The following is a 16,052-nucleotide window of genomic DNA, read 5'->3' as shown; positions in this document are numbered from 1 at the left end:
CGTCGGTTGCTCCGACGGCATGGTATAATTAAATTTTCTGAAGAAGTCATACTAATTGATGAAAGCGCTTAACCTGTTTGTTTTATTATTTTTTAACATTAAACAAGGATTGTGGACTCGCAACGCTGTGCTCTTTTATTTTTCTCTATTTTTCTTCATAATTAAATTTTCTACCAAAATAATGTTGGGCGAAATCAAACCGACGTTTAATAGTTTGTTTGTTAAACCTAGCACAAAACCGACAACCTGTGACGTCGTGGTCTGGGCCTAGGCAAGGAATACAATAAGAATGAAAATCCTTATGAGGTATTTGCTTCCCACAAGAAATGCAATTATTAACTTTTTCTGACATCGGACTGAGGCAAGAAAAGGTTCCCCAACGGGGTACTTAGCTTTATTGAAGTCTTCGGTCTGAAATTCGATTTGAAAATCTCAGGAGTTGGCCGACCGGCACTTGCGAACTGCTTCTGCTTCGGGCACTGCGCGGCAAGAAAGACTGAAGAAAATGGCATCGGCTGCCTCTTTTATACCCCTGTCGCACTGACGCGAGAGCAACCGACGACAGACCAAGACTTTGGAACTTGGGCCGACTGCGGGACCACCTGACGGCAGATAACCCAAGTATGATGACTGCAGCAGTGTAACATGATGAACATCTGCAAAACTCAGAGGTTTTAATGAATAAAAGGCTGTCTGAGTATGAAGAAGAAGAGCTGTTTCAAAAAAAATTATACAGTTAGAAGACAGAGTGCGCAGAGATAATTCTAGATTTTCTGCTGTATCAGAGAAACTGGACAGAACAGACTATTAATTTTATACAAGTACAAATGAGCAAATGTGTTGATTTTCCACAGCAGGATTTGTTAAAAGGCACACCGTGTGTATGATACAAGCCTGGCCGGGAAAAAGCAGCCAAGGCCTATATTGTTAAATCATATCAGTCGAAAGAGATGATCCTGACAAAACTGGCAGAAAAGAAAAGTAATAAAATTTGGAGATAACAATGTCTTTGGGGCATGTGCTCCTTTCTGGATGGGGGGGGGGGGGTAAACTTGTTTGTTTTAAGATAAAAGGGGATGGCAGTTCTGAAAATGCATTTATTCACTGTATACCAAAGTAGCTGTAAAATTCAAGCTAATGTATCTGGGTCTTTATTAGATAATCTAACTTTCAAAAATTCGACTGTCATATGGTCAACACCACAAATTTTTGAAAGTTCGAACTTTTTAATGGAGATCTCCGTACAGTGCGGAATGGGAAGATTTCCCTTTTCTGCACTGTAGTACGATCTCGGAGTTGGTATATTTAAAGAGTGGGGGATGCAGGGGGGCTTGCCCCCCCCCCTCTTAAAACATTCAGGTAGGTTATTTGTGTAGTTTATTTTTTTTTATTAGATTTTCAAACTTTTAAAAGTTTGATCATATGGTGTCGACCATATGACAGTCGAACTTTTGAAAGTTCGATTATCTAATATAGACCCCTGTATCCATCTGCCTTCAAAATATTTTTCCTGAAGGATCAAATATATTTTTAAACACATAACAGTTTTTGGAGGAAACAGTTTATCCAACAAAGAATGAGCCAGAAAATAGAAGAGGTCTCTGCTTCCCAAGTGAAGTGACAATTCATGTCCCAAGGACCAGTTTTCAGAGTCAGAGTCTAGTATGTTTTAATTTGTTCTGTTCCTGCTTGGCACCTGACCGACATCAAACCCAGCAGCTATCATTTACCTTCTGAGTGAGGCCAACTAGGCTACACAGTTCACTGATACAAAAGATTCTTTCTGGCGAATACTATCGCTAGACCTGACTTCAGTGGTGGAACTCTGTATCCTTGTGACAGGCAAGAACCTCTGACTGTTTAAACAAAGAAGCATGGGGTTTACATTACAGATCTGTCTTCATCTGCCCTTTACATACACAGAACAATTTGCCAAGACAGACTCAGCCGGAAGATATGTCAGGCAACAGTGCTCTAAACATCAAAGGGGCATGCAATCGCCTTGAACCCAAAAGCATCAAGATACCAGGAGGAAACTAAGAGCTGAAGACACGGTGTTATCTGTAGTAGTGTAAAGTAAAACTGTCACGTCTGAAGCACAGTAGTTATAACTGCATCTCAGACTGTCAGCAGATGACTAAACACAGTAGAGTGATAAGTCGTACAAAAAATATACCTGTGCAACCTGAAGGATATGTATTCCACTGATAAATAGATAAGGGACGGTCCCGGACGGACAGACAGAGACAGGACCAAATAACCTTTGATATCTATGGCTTGTCTATATCAGTGCACAAGTTCTTTCTTAGTGTGGTCCAATATGCAAATCACATTTTTAAATACTAGAAAAATGTCTGATACTTCTGTAATAAACTCCTAAAGAGCAATTTGACAGGAATATAAAGGTATTTTATCAATCTGTCTATTTATCTCTCTGTCTATCCTTCCATCATTGTTTTTATACAACTGTTTGTTAGTTAACTAGTAAAAGGCCTGAGCAAGGAAAAGCTGCAGCCACAACCTGAGCTGGAGATACTCAAAAATTAAGATGGACCGTAACTGAAAATTACAAATATATTCAAGACACAGGAACAATGGTCAACCATATACAATAATAAGATTAAGCTAAAATATTACACACTATGTAGAAGCATACTAGTATATAATGAGATTAAGGTAGAAAAAATAATATAACATAATGCTATTTATACAGTGACTACTTGATAAAATGAAATATAAACTTGTATATTGCAACATGATGCTAAGGTAGGAGGTGAGCAGTGACTTATCAATGGGTAGTCCTCAACAATGGCAGGTGTCATCGTCAGTTTAGGAAATATATTAACTTAAATTGGAAGGTTTTCCAATCTAAGGTACAGCTCAGCTGTGGAGGAAGCAAGTCCCAAGTAGCAGGAGCTACAACTGTAAAGTGCAGTCACTTTTCATTAACTTGTTCCTGGGTCTCATTAGAAGTACCAGCACCATCCACCTTGATGTAATAACCTTTCTCGTTAATTACTACTTTCTGCTTAAGCAAAATACTGTACACTTCTAGTTTTAGACTGGATATTTTCCTTTTTCTGTAAGTGCAATGATCCAGTTCTATCGAGGGTAATGAAACAGGTTAATAGGCTCATAGGTGTTTACTAGGCTATAAACCACAAGGGCCTTTTAAAGCCTAGCCGTGCATTGCAAATCTGTGACAAGTTCTGGTACCCTTGATATGTGTAAGTAGGGGCTTGGGAGATAAACATTTACAAGCATGGGTCTGGGAGATGAACCATTTACAGGCTGCCTGTGTCCATTAGAGACACAGGTGCCAAACCAGGGATGAATTTGCTGTTCCCCATCCAATTGTCTAAGTCACACTTGGATTGGGTTAGGGAGGAATTCTGCTTCACATGGATGGGGAGTCTGTTCCAGAGATGGAGTAGTCCCTGGGATACATACCTGTCTCTCCAGCAGGTCCTATTTATACAATAGGTAAGGTTTAAGTATTCAGAATAGGTAATTCTGGTGCTGCTTGTTTTGCGGGAATGCAGGAGGTCCATCAGAGAGTGGTCTGACAATGCCCTGTATTGCCAGGCATACATCTCCCCTCAACAGCCTGTAGGAGACAGAATACAGGGATAGGGCCTTGAGGTGGTCTGCATAGGACATGTTACTTACACTCTGTATTCTTTTAGTGAGGAACCTCTGTGGACATTCCAGTTGTTGGATATACCTGGTTAGGTACATGCCAAAGGCAGCGTTGTACTCAATGACTGGTCTGATGAATGCTGAACACAGTGGAACAATGACTTCCTTTAACTTTGTTTATAAGTTGTGCAGTATAGAATGATTTCCTCACTACTGTAAAAGTACAGTTGTGTACCTACCATAAATGTAGATGTTCGAGTGTATTCACTGTTGCAGTCATTACTCTTGGGTTATCCTGCTGGCAGGCTACCCGCAGTCGGCCAGAATTCTAAAGTCTAGGTCCGGCATCGGTTGCTGTAGCCTCCTCCTTGACGTCAGTGCGCCAGGGGTATAAAAGATGCAGCCGACGCCATTTTCTTCAGTTTTTCTTGCCCCAGATGTCAGGTGCCCCCAAAAAGGTAGGCTAAAAAAATATGTCAATAATTATGCATGCAGTAAAATAAACATTTCCTTCATCTATAAGCAAATACACCACATAGGCTGTATAAAATAGAGAAGTATAGGTAAGTCCCAGCAAAGAAAAGGGGGATGGTGGGTAACCTGGACTGCAACAGTGAATATACTCGAACATCTACATTTATGGTAGGTACACAACTGTACTATGTTCATCGTGTTTCACTGTTGCAGTCATTACTCTTGGGTTGAATCCCAAAGCTGAGGTTGGGTGGCTGGACCTAAATAGGATTAGGAGAAGCTATAAGGCCTTGCAGAACTGCAGTAGCGAAGCCTGCTCTGGATTTAGAGCAGAGAGGTAAATGGTAGTGCTTTGTAAAAGTGTGCACTGAACTCCAAGTTGCAGCCTCTAAAATGTCTTTAGTTGGTACTCCTCTGAGAAAGGCTGCTGAAGTGGCTGCTGCCCTGGTAGAATGAGGCCTAATGCCCTTGGGCACTGATTTGCCATGTTGTGAGTAGCAGAAACGAATGCAGTGGCCTATCCATTTTGAAATAGTCTGTTTTGAGATAGGCTTTCCTTGAGATCCTGCAGCATATGTCACTAAAAGTTGCTCAGTTTTTCTGAAAGCGTTAGTTCTGTCCAAGTAGAAGCGTAGTTGTCTGTGTATGTCCAAGGAATGCAGAAGTCTCTCACCCTTGTTCTGTGGGTTTGGATAAAAGGTAGGCAAATGAATGGTTTGGTTAAGGGCGACACTGGACACTACCTTAGGCATGAATGTTGGGTTCGTCCTTAGAGAAACCCTGTCTGGATGGAAACTGATGAAAGGTTCCACAGCCATAAGTGCCTGTAACTCTGAAACTCGTCTTGCAGAGGTTATTGCTAGGAGCAGAGCTGTTTTCCAAGATAAAAACTTTATATCAGCTGTATTGGCTGGCTCAAAAGGCAGCAGTGTGAGTTTTTCCAAGACATAATTGAGGTCCCATGCAGGTATTGGGGCTCTCCTTGGAGGTCTTATGTTTTTGGCCCCTCTGAGGTACTGCCTTAGTAATGGGTGGGAAAAAATAAAAAGGTCCTGTATTGTAATGAGCTGAAATGGCAGAGGCATGAATTTTAATTGATGAAAAGGACAGGCCCTTGTCCAGCATCTCAGTTAGGTATTGTAAAATCTGAGGAATATTTGGAACAAATGTGTCAATTCCTTGTGCCTGGTTCCAACCACAGAATCTTTTCCATTTTTCTGCATAAGATTTTCTGGTACTGGGCCTCTTGGCCTCCAAAATAACATCCATCACTGCTTTAGAGAGAGGAGTGTTTTGAATGGTTAGATTATCCGCCATGCTGCCAGATTTAGGGTCCTGAGTTGGCTGTGCAGAATCTGATTGTTTCGCTGGGTCAGTAAGTGAGGAATTAGAGGCAATGTCCAGGCTGGGCCTTGAGACAAGCTTTTTAGGATTGGGTACCAGTGCTGGAGTGGCCAGTCTGGGGCAATCAGAATCATTCTTGGCTTCTCTTGTCTGACCTTTAGGAGTACCTTGGGGAGGAGAGGCAGAGGAGGAAAGGCATATACTGTTAGAGTTTTCCAGCTGAATGACAGAGCATCCACTTTCCATGATTGCTTGTGATAAGTCCTTGTGCAGAATTTCTGTAGTTGGCAGTTGTGAGGGGAGTCAAATAGATCTATGTCTGGGCATCCCCATTCCTTTGTTATCATGCTGAAGACTTGTGGATCCAGTTTCCACTCGTGGGGATCCGTGAGGTTTCTTATTAGTTCGTCTGCCAGAGTATTGTTCTTTCCTGGCAGGAATTGTGCTTGCAGGTGTACTTGATAAGTCGATGCTGTGTCCCACAAAGTCATGGCTTGTCTGCATAGGGGGTAGGAATGTGTGCTTCCCTGCTTGTTTATGTACCACATGACTGTAGTATTGTCTGTCCTTATCAGTAGTTGTCCTGGATGGAGTAGATCCTTGAAAGCTGTCAGGGCATTCTGAACAGCTAGCATCTCTTTTTGATTGATATGTAGATGCATTTGGCTTGTGGACCATGTGCCCTGAATACATTTTCCTGCCATGTGTGCTCCCCAGGCATAATCTGATGCATCTGTTGTTATTGACTGCCTGGCTGTGGGTAGAGTGAATGGCTGTCCCTTGTTGAGGTGACAGGCATGTGCCCACCATCGAAACTCCTGTTGCAGGCAAGGAATGAGGGTAATTAATGCTTCCAGGCTTTGACAATGTTGAGTCCAGACACTTTTTAGGTACCATTGAAGTTTACTCATATGCAGTCTGGCATATGGAATTAGCAGAATGCAGGATACCATGAAGCCCAAAGCCTGCAGAATGTTTCTTGCAGATAACTGGGTCTTTGTTGCCAACATTTTGAAGTAAGAAGTTAGTTGCCTTTGTTTGTCTGGCGTGAGATAAGCCATCTGGGCAATTGTATTTAGGCTTGCACCCAGGAATATTATCTCTTGAGAGGGTACTAGTTTTGATTTCTTTTCGTTTACTGTGTACCCTAGGCAAATTAATAATCTTTTTACGAATGCAAGATGCTTTAGTAGAGTGTCCTTTTTCTCTGCTTGTATAAGGCAGTCGTCCAAGTAAGGATATATTTGAATTCCTCTTTGTCTGCAAAATGCAATTACTGGTGCCAGGCATTTTGTGAAGACCCTGGGCGCAGTAGATAAGCCAAAGGGCAGAGCAGAGAATTGGTAGTGCATTGAACCAGCTATGAATCTGAGGTATCTTCTTCAAGATTGTCTGATTGGGATATGCAGGTATGCCTCTTTTAGGTCCAAAGTTACAAGCCAAGCCTTCTTGCCCAGCATGGGCAGAAGCTGCTGCAGAGTTAACATTTTGAATTTTGGAATGTCCAGAAATGTGTTTAGAAAAGACAGGTCCAGTATTGGTCTCCAGGCTTTATCCTTTCTGGGTACCAAGAAAAGTCTTGAATAAAATCTTTGTCCCTGCTCTTGTTGTGGTACTTGCTGAATGGCCCTCATGTTCATAAGGGACGAAACTTGTTTTTGTGCCTCTGCCCATTGATTGTGTGGCAGGTTTGGCATACCTCTTGCCTTTGGCAGGGTGTGAAAGTGGAACCTGTAACCCTGGGACACTATATTCAATACCCATTTGTCCTGGGTGATCATTTGCCAATTTTGAAAGAAAAGTGCTAGTGTTCCCCCTAAGGGGGCTGCAAGAAGATAAGTGCTTGGTGCTGGCAGAGGCAAGTCATTGGGACTGTTTCCTGTATGGCTGTGCTTTGTCTTCTCCACTTTTGGAGGTAGAAGTGCCCCACTGTTTATGCCTGTATGAGCCCTGGGGCTGGGATCTGCCTCTGGGACGGCTGTATCTGCCTCTTTGTGGCCTGTCTGACACTGGAAAGGACCAATTCTTTGTAGGCCAGTTCCTACTAAATCTTGGTGGCTGAAACTGTAAAAATTCCTTTACTGTTTGCATAGATTTCGCTTTGTCCTCCATTTTCTTCAAAACCTCCTCTGCTTTAACACCAAATAAAGTATCATGCTGTAATGGAGCATCTAATAATTTTGCTTTAACATGATCAGGCAGATTTTGTTCCTTTAACCAAGCATGCCTCCTAATGACAGAACCCGTAACTGCGGCCCTGCAGGAGGCCTCCAGAGAATCAAAACCACATTGCAAAGTATGCTTTCCCACTTGTTAAGTTGCATGCAATAAATCCTGCATTTCCTTATTTTCTGCACAATCAGAATTAGTCAACATTTTCTGTTTTAACAGTGACATTAAGTATTGCTGATATTTAATCATATGGAATTGACAATTTAAAGCCCCCACAGCCAAAGTAGCCGAAGTGTAAACCTTTCTCCCCCATCTGTCTAGTGCCCTTGAATCCCTGTCAGAAGGGATATGTTTTTTTGCAGTAGTGGCCTTAACCCCTTTGGGACCCTGAGAAATAGTTTCTGGGTCAGCAGCAGGGTTTTTATAAAGAAATTTATGCGAATCTGGAACCCTGTAGTATCTGTCTGGTTTAACAAGAGTTGGAGGTAAGGAGTCTGGAGATAGGCCAGACTCTGAAAATACATCTTCTGCAATGTCTAGCACAGGGGGAATAGCAAGAGGTCTGTGCTGAGGAAGTAAAAGAAAATCTCTAAGCGTTTTCTTTGATTCTGAGTAATCCTGGCTCTCCCAGTGGAAGTGCTCCCTCATGGTATGCAGGGTTTCCCCAAAAGAATAATCCTCAGGAGGAGAGGCTGAAGGAATGGATTCTTCAGCATCAGAATCCTCATAGGGAGGAAGAGAGTATTCCTGTACAGTAGAGGAGTCAGAGGAAATGGAAACCTGATCTGAAGAGTCATAGTCTGTCTCTTGCCTAGGCCTCTTGTCAGGAGGGGGATGGGAACCCCTGATCAAGGTAATATGGTGTTCGGCCATTTTGAGCATCTGTTTCTTAGGCATGGAAGTTTGTCCTGGAGAATGCTCTACTTGTTTCTTTGTCTTTAAAGCTGCTTTAGTCTTTGCTTTAGAAGCTGAAGTAGGCTTTACATATAGCTGTGTAGGTCTGAAAACACCCTCAGAAGCTGATGCCTGCTCAGCGGCTCCAGACCCATCTGGGGGAATGATTTCCGAGTGTCCAATACCTTGAGTATCCAGAGGCCTAGTAGCGGGCGTCAGGAGCTGCGAAAGCTCCTCACTGAGAACCGGTGAACCGGCGAGTGGCTTAGCGGAAGCCTCATCGTCGGTTTTGGATCTCGGATGCCTGTCCTTCTCTTTTTCCTTGCATTTTTTTAGAAACTCCGGTCGTCGGCTGTTCCGACGGCATTATATAATTGAATTTTCGGCCAAAGTAATGAAAAGCAAAATCAAACCAACACTTAATACTGCGTTGGTTGAATCTAGCACAAAACCGACAGGTAACAACGTTATGATCAGGGCCTAGGCAAGGAATACAGTAAGAATGAAAATCCTTATGAGGTATTTGCTTCCCACAAGAAATACAATTGTTAACTTTTTCTGATATCGGTCTGGAGCAAGAAAAAGTTTCCCCAATGGGCTACTTAGCTTTAATGAAGACTTCGGATCTGAAATTCATCTGTGACAATCTCAGGAGTCGGCCGACCGGCACTTGTGAACTGCTTTTGCTTCAGGTGCCGCGCAGCAAGAAAGACTGAAGAAAATGGCGTCGGCTGCATCTTTTATACCCCTGGCGCACTGACGTCAGGGCGGAGGCGACAGCAACTGACGCCGGACCTAGACTTTGGAATTCTGGCCGACTGCGGGTGGCCTGCCAGCAGGATAACCCAAGAGTAATGACTGCAACAGTGAAACACGATGAACATCACATGATAGTCAAAGGCTAGATTACTGTCTATGTGTGTCCCTAAGTACCTGACTATTGGGTCAACTCTAAGGTGTGTGTTGTCTATATGATAGTTACCAGAGGTGAATGACTTCCCAAAGGATACGATTATGCATTTCTTGGTATTTAGTTTTAGTCCACGGTTCTGACACCAGTTGTTTGTCAGCCCTTCCTGGAGAACATTTGCGTTATGGTATTGGATTCAATTACGGCTGCTAATTTGCAATCATCTGCAAATTTAGTTCCCCAAAGGCCACTGACACTGGACTTGACTGCAGAGAAATAAATGCCAAAAAGGATCTGCCCCAGGACCGATCCCTGAGAGACTCCATTTGTGACTAGCCCCTTTATAGAGGTGAACCCCCTCAATTCTAACTTCCTGGGTCTTGTCTGTGAGCCAGTTGGCTATCCACTAGGTAACATAAGGGTTTGTACCTAAACTCTTGAGTTTGTCAACAATGCCAGACCGGGGTATTCTGTCAAATGGCTTGGCCAGGTCAAGGTAGGCAATGTGAACCATTTTGATTTCATCCACTGCTTTGGTGACCTTCTCAAAGAAGTCCACCAGTTTGAGTAGGCATGACCTGCCCTTGATGAAACCAAATTGGGTTGGGTCCAATGTCTGGAGGTTTACTATACCATTACTGATCATTTCCATGATAATTCTTTTCATGGCTTTGCATATGAAACTAGTGAGACTTACGGGTCTGTAGTTTCCGGGGTCTGTAGATGGCCCATCTTTGAGCAGAGGGACGACTGTTGCTGTCTGCCATTCATGAGACACAAAAAAGTTTTGGAAGCTACAATAAAATAGCAATTCCAGAGGGCCTGATAGGTAATGTTTCATGCTATTTAGAAGGCATCCTGGGATATTGTCTGGGTCCATTGATGCAGTGTTCTTGGCCTTAGAGACAGAGCATTAAGGACTGGTTTCCTAGTGATAGCAGGGAGAGTTATATTATTTTTAATAATTGTGCAGTGGGATGGGATTCATACTCCACCATAAGGCATAACAATTCCATTCGATATGTTTGGATATGCCAATTCTTGCTTCTGGACAAATATTACTACAGAATTTTCATCAGCTACTTGCAGGTTGTATCAACGGGTACATGCAAAACTGTACTAATGATGACAAACTTGGAGAAGTAAAATGAATGACACCAATAAAGAATGCATAATGCAGAAAATAGTCAGGGCACTGAGAAACTACTCACAAAAACCTAGTCAAATGACTTATAGTTGTTTATAGTGTTGTTTACATGGTAAGACTTCTGCCAGCCACAAGAGATGACTTTGTGAGGCCTATGCTAATCCATGCAAAGGGACTGGACATCCTTGAGAAATTTGTCAAAGTCAGCAGACTTCTAGGTAAGCATCACACTTGACTTCAGAAAGATATGCCATTATGCTCAATAACATAAAAAATATTAACATTATGAAATTGTTGATTCCACATCAAAAATATAGATGCAGTGGTAAAGATGAAAACGTAGAGTTTTCTTCCAGTGCTCTGACATCTGTCTGTAACTTAACTAGTAATTTAATCTCCTTCTTTACCTGTTTTAGTTGAGTCTCCAGCCTCTGAGTAGCAATCCTGCAGGAACTCAGGTCTGCATTAGCCTGCAAAGTAATGTTAAGACTTGAATAACGCATACATCTTTTTTAAAAACAAGCAGTTTTACTGCTGTCACAGAAACGAATCATCATCAAAACATATAAAATTTATTTTTCATTAATGCCAGCTTTGAGAAGTGGTGCTTGATATTTCTAACCAGCATTATTAAGAATTATCAATGTACAGTTCTAAATAAGACAAACATAATTTCATCAACCAATTGATACTTCAAGTTCAGCTCAAAACCATTTTATAATCCACTTCACACTGTCGCTACATTTGGAGTGTAACCCGGATACATGAATTTTTTTTACCTTCCTGACATGTTAACCAATTCATTATATCATTTATTACAACTAGCATACTTTAACTTCACACCCCACTTATTTGCACTCTTTATCATTACAGCATTGCTTGTTATACTACCTCTGCATCCACAGTGCTGACGAGTCCTCATTACTGAATGCCCTCTTTCAGCAAATAGACAATTATACCTGCAATACTGCCATCAATGTGTGTTCTTCCTTTTTCTAAGCCACTCTGAGGCACTCCTCCTCTTATAACCTAATCTTCTTTTTTAAAGCACATTCATTATTTAAACATTTTCCACACATATTTTGGCATTCTTTATGTATGGTGCCAACATACATCTATCCCAAAGGCTTGTTCTATTACTTCTTTTGCCTTTACTTTTCCATCTACACATATTGAACTCAGCCCAATGCAGAGAATAACAATCTTTTATCTGACATCATTTAACATCTTGAATTTATACTCTTCTTATGAACATTCCACCCTTTAAGCAGTTATAATACAAATGTCATTTCTATAATGACCACGTCTTAATGTAACTATAATGTCCACGTCTTAATGTAACCATAAAATCCTGCTTTAGATACTTTCGGGCACCTATACATTATTAAAACCTTACTTCTACAATGGGATTGCTTAGTTAAACATCTAATTGTATTAAACATTCCTATTTTTATATCTTTCTTTCACTGAGTCCTCTTCCCCTCTTTTTCTGACCCATTCCCATGCACCTAGAGAACTTGTGATTCTTATCTCAACTGACACTCGTCTCAGCTTTAGCTTACTGAAAAGATCTACTTTCTTTATAATCTAGTTTCCATTTTCTCCCCGTTTATTCCCGTAATATCCTGAAGTCAAGCTGCTGTCTCCTTAGCTAAAGCTTCTAATTATAACCCTCGTTTTATTACAAATTAATTCTTTTTTCTTTCACAGCCATGTGTTCTCTTCCTCTTCTGATAATTTTGTTACTAAATTATGCACATCCTATATTTTTGGTAATAGTTTTTTTTTTTCACTAACATAACAATCTATACTAGCCTTTTGTGTTTCCTGGGTACTTGTTCCAGAAATCCTAGGAAATGTACATGCTTAGAAATCTCCACATGTGCTTTTACTGCTTTATCAACCAAGCCCTGCAACTGTTCTTTAACTTATCCAACTTTTCACATCCCAAAAAAAAGAATTCTGTACCTACCATAACGTTCCATGTTTGTTGTCCTTCATCTCCCCTTCCTTCTTGCTGGTTGGGTTCGGAGCCAATCCTCATCTCCGACTCGGCCAATTTACTAAAGCTTAGAGCTTTTACTGCCTCGAGGCTACCCCTTATCCTAACATGCCTAGCGGCAGCTACCCAAATCTCATTTGTAATAGCCCACACTAGACATAGATAGTAAAAAAAAAAAAAATATATATATATATATATATATATATATATATTTTTTTTTTTACTAAGCTCTTATACATCAAGATAGGAAGGATAGAGGAAAGGACAATGTATGGTTAACTAACCTGGCACGTCAGCAAGAAACTCAGCCAGTGTAACCAATAAAGAACTCCTCTCGAACCTCCAGGAAGGGGGAAGGAGAGAGAAACGCAAGAAAGAAGGCAAGACGAAGGACAACAAACATGGAACATTATGGTAGGTACATAACTTCTTTATATTATGTTGTCCCATCTCGCCTTCATTCTTGCTGGTTGGGACTGCATCTCCAGCACTTGGTTCTTGGGTGGCTCACTGGAACAAACTCTTGAGGACCATGGAACCAAAGGATGCCCTGTTTCAGTAGGCCACATCCACTTTGTAATGAAAGATAAAGGTATGAGGATTTGCCCATGCTGCTGCTGCACAGATTGAATCTAAAGGTAATTTAGCTTGGAAGGTAACAGAGGTGGCTAAGGCCCTTGTTGAATGTCCTCTGGGTCTTCCTGGAAGCATCTTTTTATGCAAACCATACAAATAAGTGATTGCATCTGACAGCCATTTTGATAATGTCACTTTAGAAACTGGATAACCTTGCTTATTGTCAGCAAAGGATATGAACAACTGGTCTGATTTTCTGAGGTCTTTGGTCCTGTGTAAATAAAAATGTAATTGTTTCTGAACATCCAATTGGTGCAATCTATATTCTGCCTTGTTACCATAATTGGGGAAGAATGCAGGAAGCTCAATGGACTGATTTAAGTTATACTCAGAACAAACCTTATGCAAGAAAGAAGGATTGGTCCTTAGAAAGACTCTGTCTTTGTGAAAAATGAGATACGGCGAATGAATACACAAAGCATGTAATTCAGAAACCCATCTAGCTGAGGTTATAGCAACCAAAACGAGGGTTTTCCAAGACAGAAACTTCAAGGGACAAGATGCTGCTGGTTCAAAGGGGGGCAGAATCAATGAAGCTAAAATTGGAGATGGCAGCCAATTGGACTCTAATGGTAGCTGCAGCTGCCCCTTTTTCGATGGTTTCGGCCAGAAAGTCAAGAATCTTGTGAACAGGCAAGAAAGAAGGATTGGTCCAAGACTCTGTCTTTGTGAAAAATGAGATACAGCGGATGAATAGACAAAGCATGTAATTCAGAAACCTGTCTAACTGAGGTTATAGCAACCAAAAAGAGGGTTTTCCAAGACAGAAACTTCAAGGGACAAGATGCTGCTGGTTCAAAGGGGGGCAGAATCATTGAAGCTAAAACCAAGTTTTGGTCCGGGGGGGGGGTGGGTTCTCTTACCGGGGGCCATAAAAGTGTTGTACCTCGTAAGAATGCTCTGCACAACTTATGGGAAATAATCTTCGAACCCAAGTCCCCTACATGAAAATTGGAGATGGCAGCCAATTGGACTAATGGTAGCTGCAGCTGCCCTTTTTTCGAAGGTTTCGGCCAGAAAGTCAAGAATCTTGTGAACAGGAGCCGTAAAAGGATCAGTGTTATTTCTTTTGGCCCAGTAAGAGAACCTATTCCATTTGCTAGTGTAAATCCTTCTGGTAGTGGGCTTATGGGAGGACACTAGAATGTGTTGTACAGCAGTGGAAATGTTTGAGAGCCTGGCTAAGACTGGAAGTGGAGTAACCAAGCAGTCAACTTGAGAGTTTGAAGGGATGGGTGAAGCCCTCCTGACTGATGTGTCAGTAGGTCCAGAACTGGGTCCAATATCCAGGGCTCCAGTTGAAGGTGATGGCAAAGAAACGGAAACCATATCTGATGAGGCCAGTAAGGAGCAATATGGATGAGTTTGCAACCCAATGATTTTGCTTTCTGAAGTACCTTTGGAATGAGAGGGAAGGGTGGAAAGGCATATAGCAGTCCCGGAGGCCAATCGTGAACAAGTGCATCCCTGGGTGACTGCCTCAGAGAGGGAACTAGGGCAAAGTAGCTGCTGCATTTGTTGTTTAGGGGAGTGGCAAAAAGATCACAGCATGGCTGGCCCCATTTGTGGAAAATCAAGTCCGCAACTTCATTCTTCAGGGACCACTCATGAGGCATGAGGATAGCTCTGCTGAGCCTGTCTGCTATCACGGTGGATTCTCCAGGAATGTGCGTTGCAATCAGAAGATGTTGGGAAGACATCACCCATTGCCATACTCAAACAGCCTCCCGACACAAGGGGTAAGATCTGGTTCCGCCCTGCTTGTTGATGTACCATACCACTGACATATTGTCTGTCTGGACTGCAATAGTCCCTGTAGGTAGACAGTCCTGAAGTGCTTGCAATGCCAGAAGCACCGCTCTCATCTTTAGAACACTGATGTGCAAATGGTGCTTGTGAAGTTGCCACATCCCTTGGACAGTCATTTCCAGATAATGCCCACCCCCCATCTGGGAAGCATCCATGGTCACTGTCACTACCGGATGCAGGTCTAGAAAGGGTCTGCCCAGAGTAACCTGGGGGGAGACCAGCCACCATTGTAGGTCCTTTTTGCAAGATTCCGTGATCAAGATCATGTGTGACATTGGCAATTCCTGGAAAGACCAGTGAGCGAAGAGAAGCCACTGCAGAATCCACATGTAGAAGTGTGCTAAAGGAACTAGCGTAATAGCTGCAGCCACAGAGCCCAGTACTTGTAAGACTTGTCAAGCCTAAAATCTCGTCTTGTTTATGAGAAGGAAAACTTGTTGACGAATGGTTAACACCTTGTCTAGGGGCAGTTTTGCTATCATGTGTCTTGTATCTATGTCTGCCCCTATAAAGGTAATAGAGTGACAAGACAACAAGGCAGACTTTTCGTAGTTTATTGTGATGCCTAACTGGGAACAAGTTTGGATTGTGTAGTCCCATGCCTTGATTAGTTGATGTTCAGTGGTAGCAGTGAGGAGCCAGTTGTCCAGATATGGAAACACCTGGAATCCTAGATGTCTAAGGTGAGTCAAGACCACTGCCATACACTTGGTGAACACCCTGGGGGCTGTGGTGAGACCAAAGGGCAAAAACATGAATTGATAATGACTGGCTCCCATCCGGAAGCATAGGAATCTCCTGGACTGTCTGTCCATTTTTATATGGTAGTACGCATCCTGGAGATCTATGCAGCACATCCAATTGTCCTGACCCAAGAAGGGAAGAATGGACTGCAGTGTAACCATCTGGAACTTTGTCTTTTTTACTGATTGGTTTAGCTTGCTGAGATCCAAGATTGGTCTCTAGTCCCCTATCTTCTTTGGTATAAAAAGAACCTTGAGTAAGCTCCGGATCCGATTTGGTCT

The 16,052-nt window shown here is 42.1% G+C and overlaps 1 protein-coding gene across 1 annotated transcript in view; it reads right to left on the bottom strand.

Annotated features, from left to right (window-relative positions):
- The window catches only part of CCDC150 (coiled-coil domain containing 150), a 2,807,665-nt gene that overhangs the window by 1,056,927 nt on the left and 1,734,686 nt on the right, over positions 1-16,052 (bottom strand). Inside the window, exon 16 of the mRNA XM_044070503.1 lies at positions 10,988-11,050. Coding sequence (XP_043926438.1) covers positions 10,988-11,050 — 63 coding nt within the window. The remainder of the gene's footprint in view (positions 1-10,987; positions 11,051-16,052) is intronic.

The sequence above is a fragment of the Protopterus annectens genome, chromosome 4.part1 (assembly GCF_019279795.1).
Source record: "Protopterus annectens isolate FY-2018-M chromosome 4.part1, PAN1.0, whole genome shotgun sequence".
Lineage (NCBI taxonomy): Eukaryota > Metazoa > Chordata > Ceratodontiformes > Protopteridae > Protopterus > Protopterus annectens.
The sequence above is the reverse complement of the archived record's forward strand: the minus strand, read 5'-3'. Positions and strand labels throughout refer to the sequence as shown.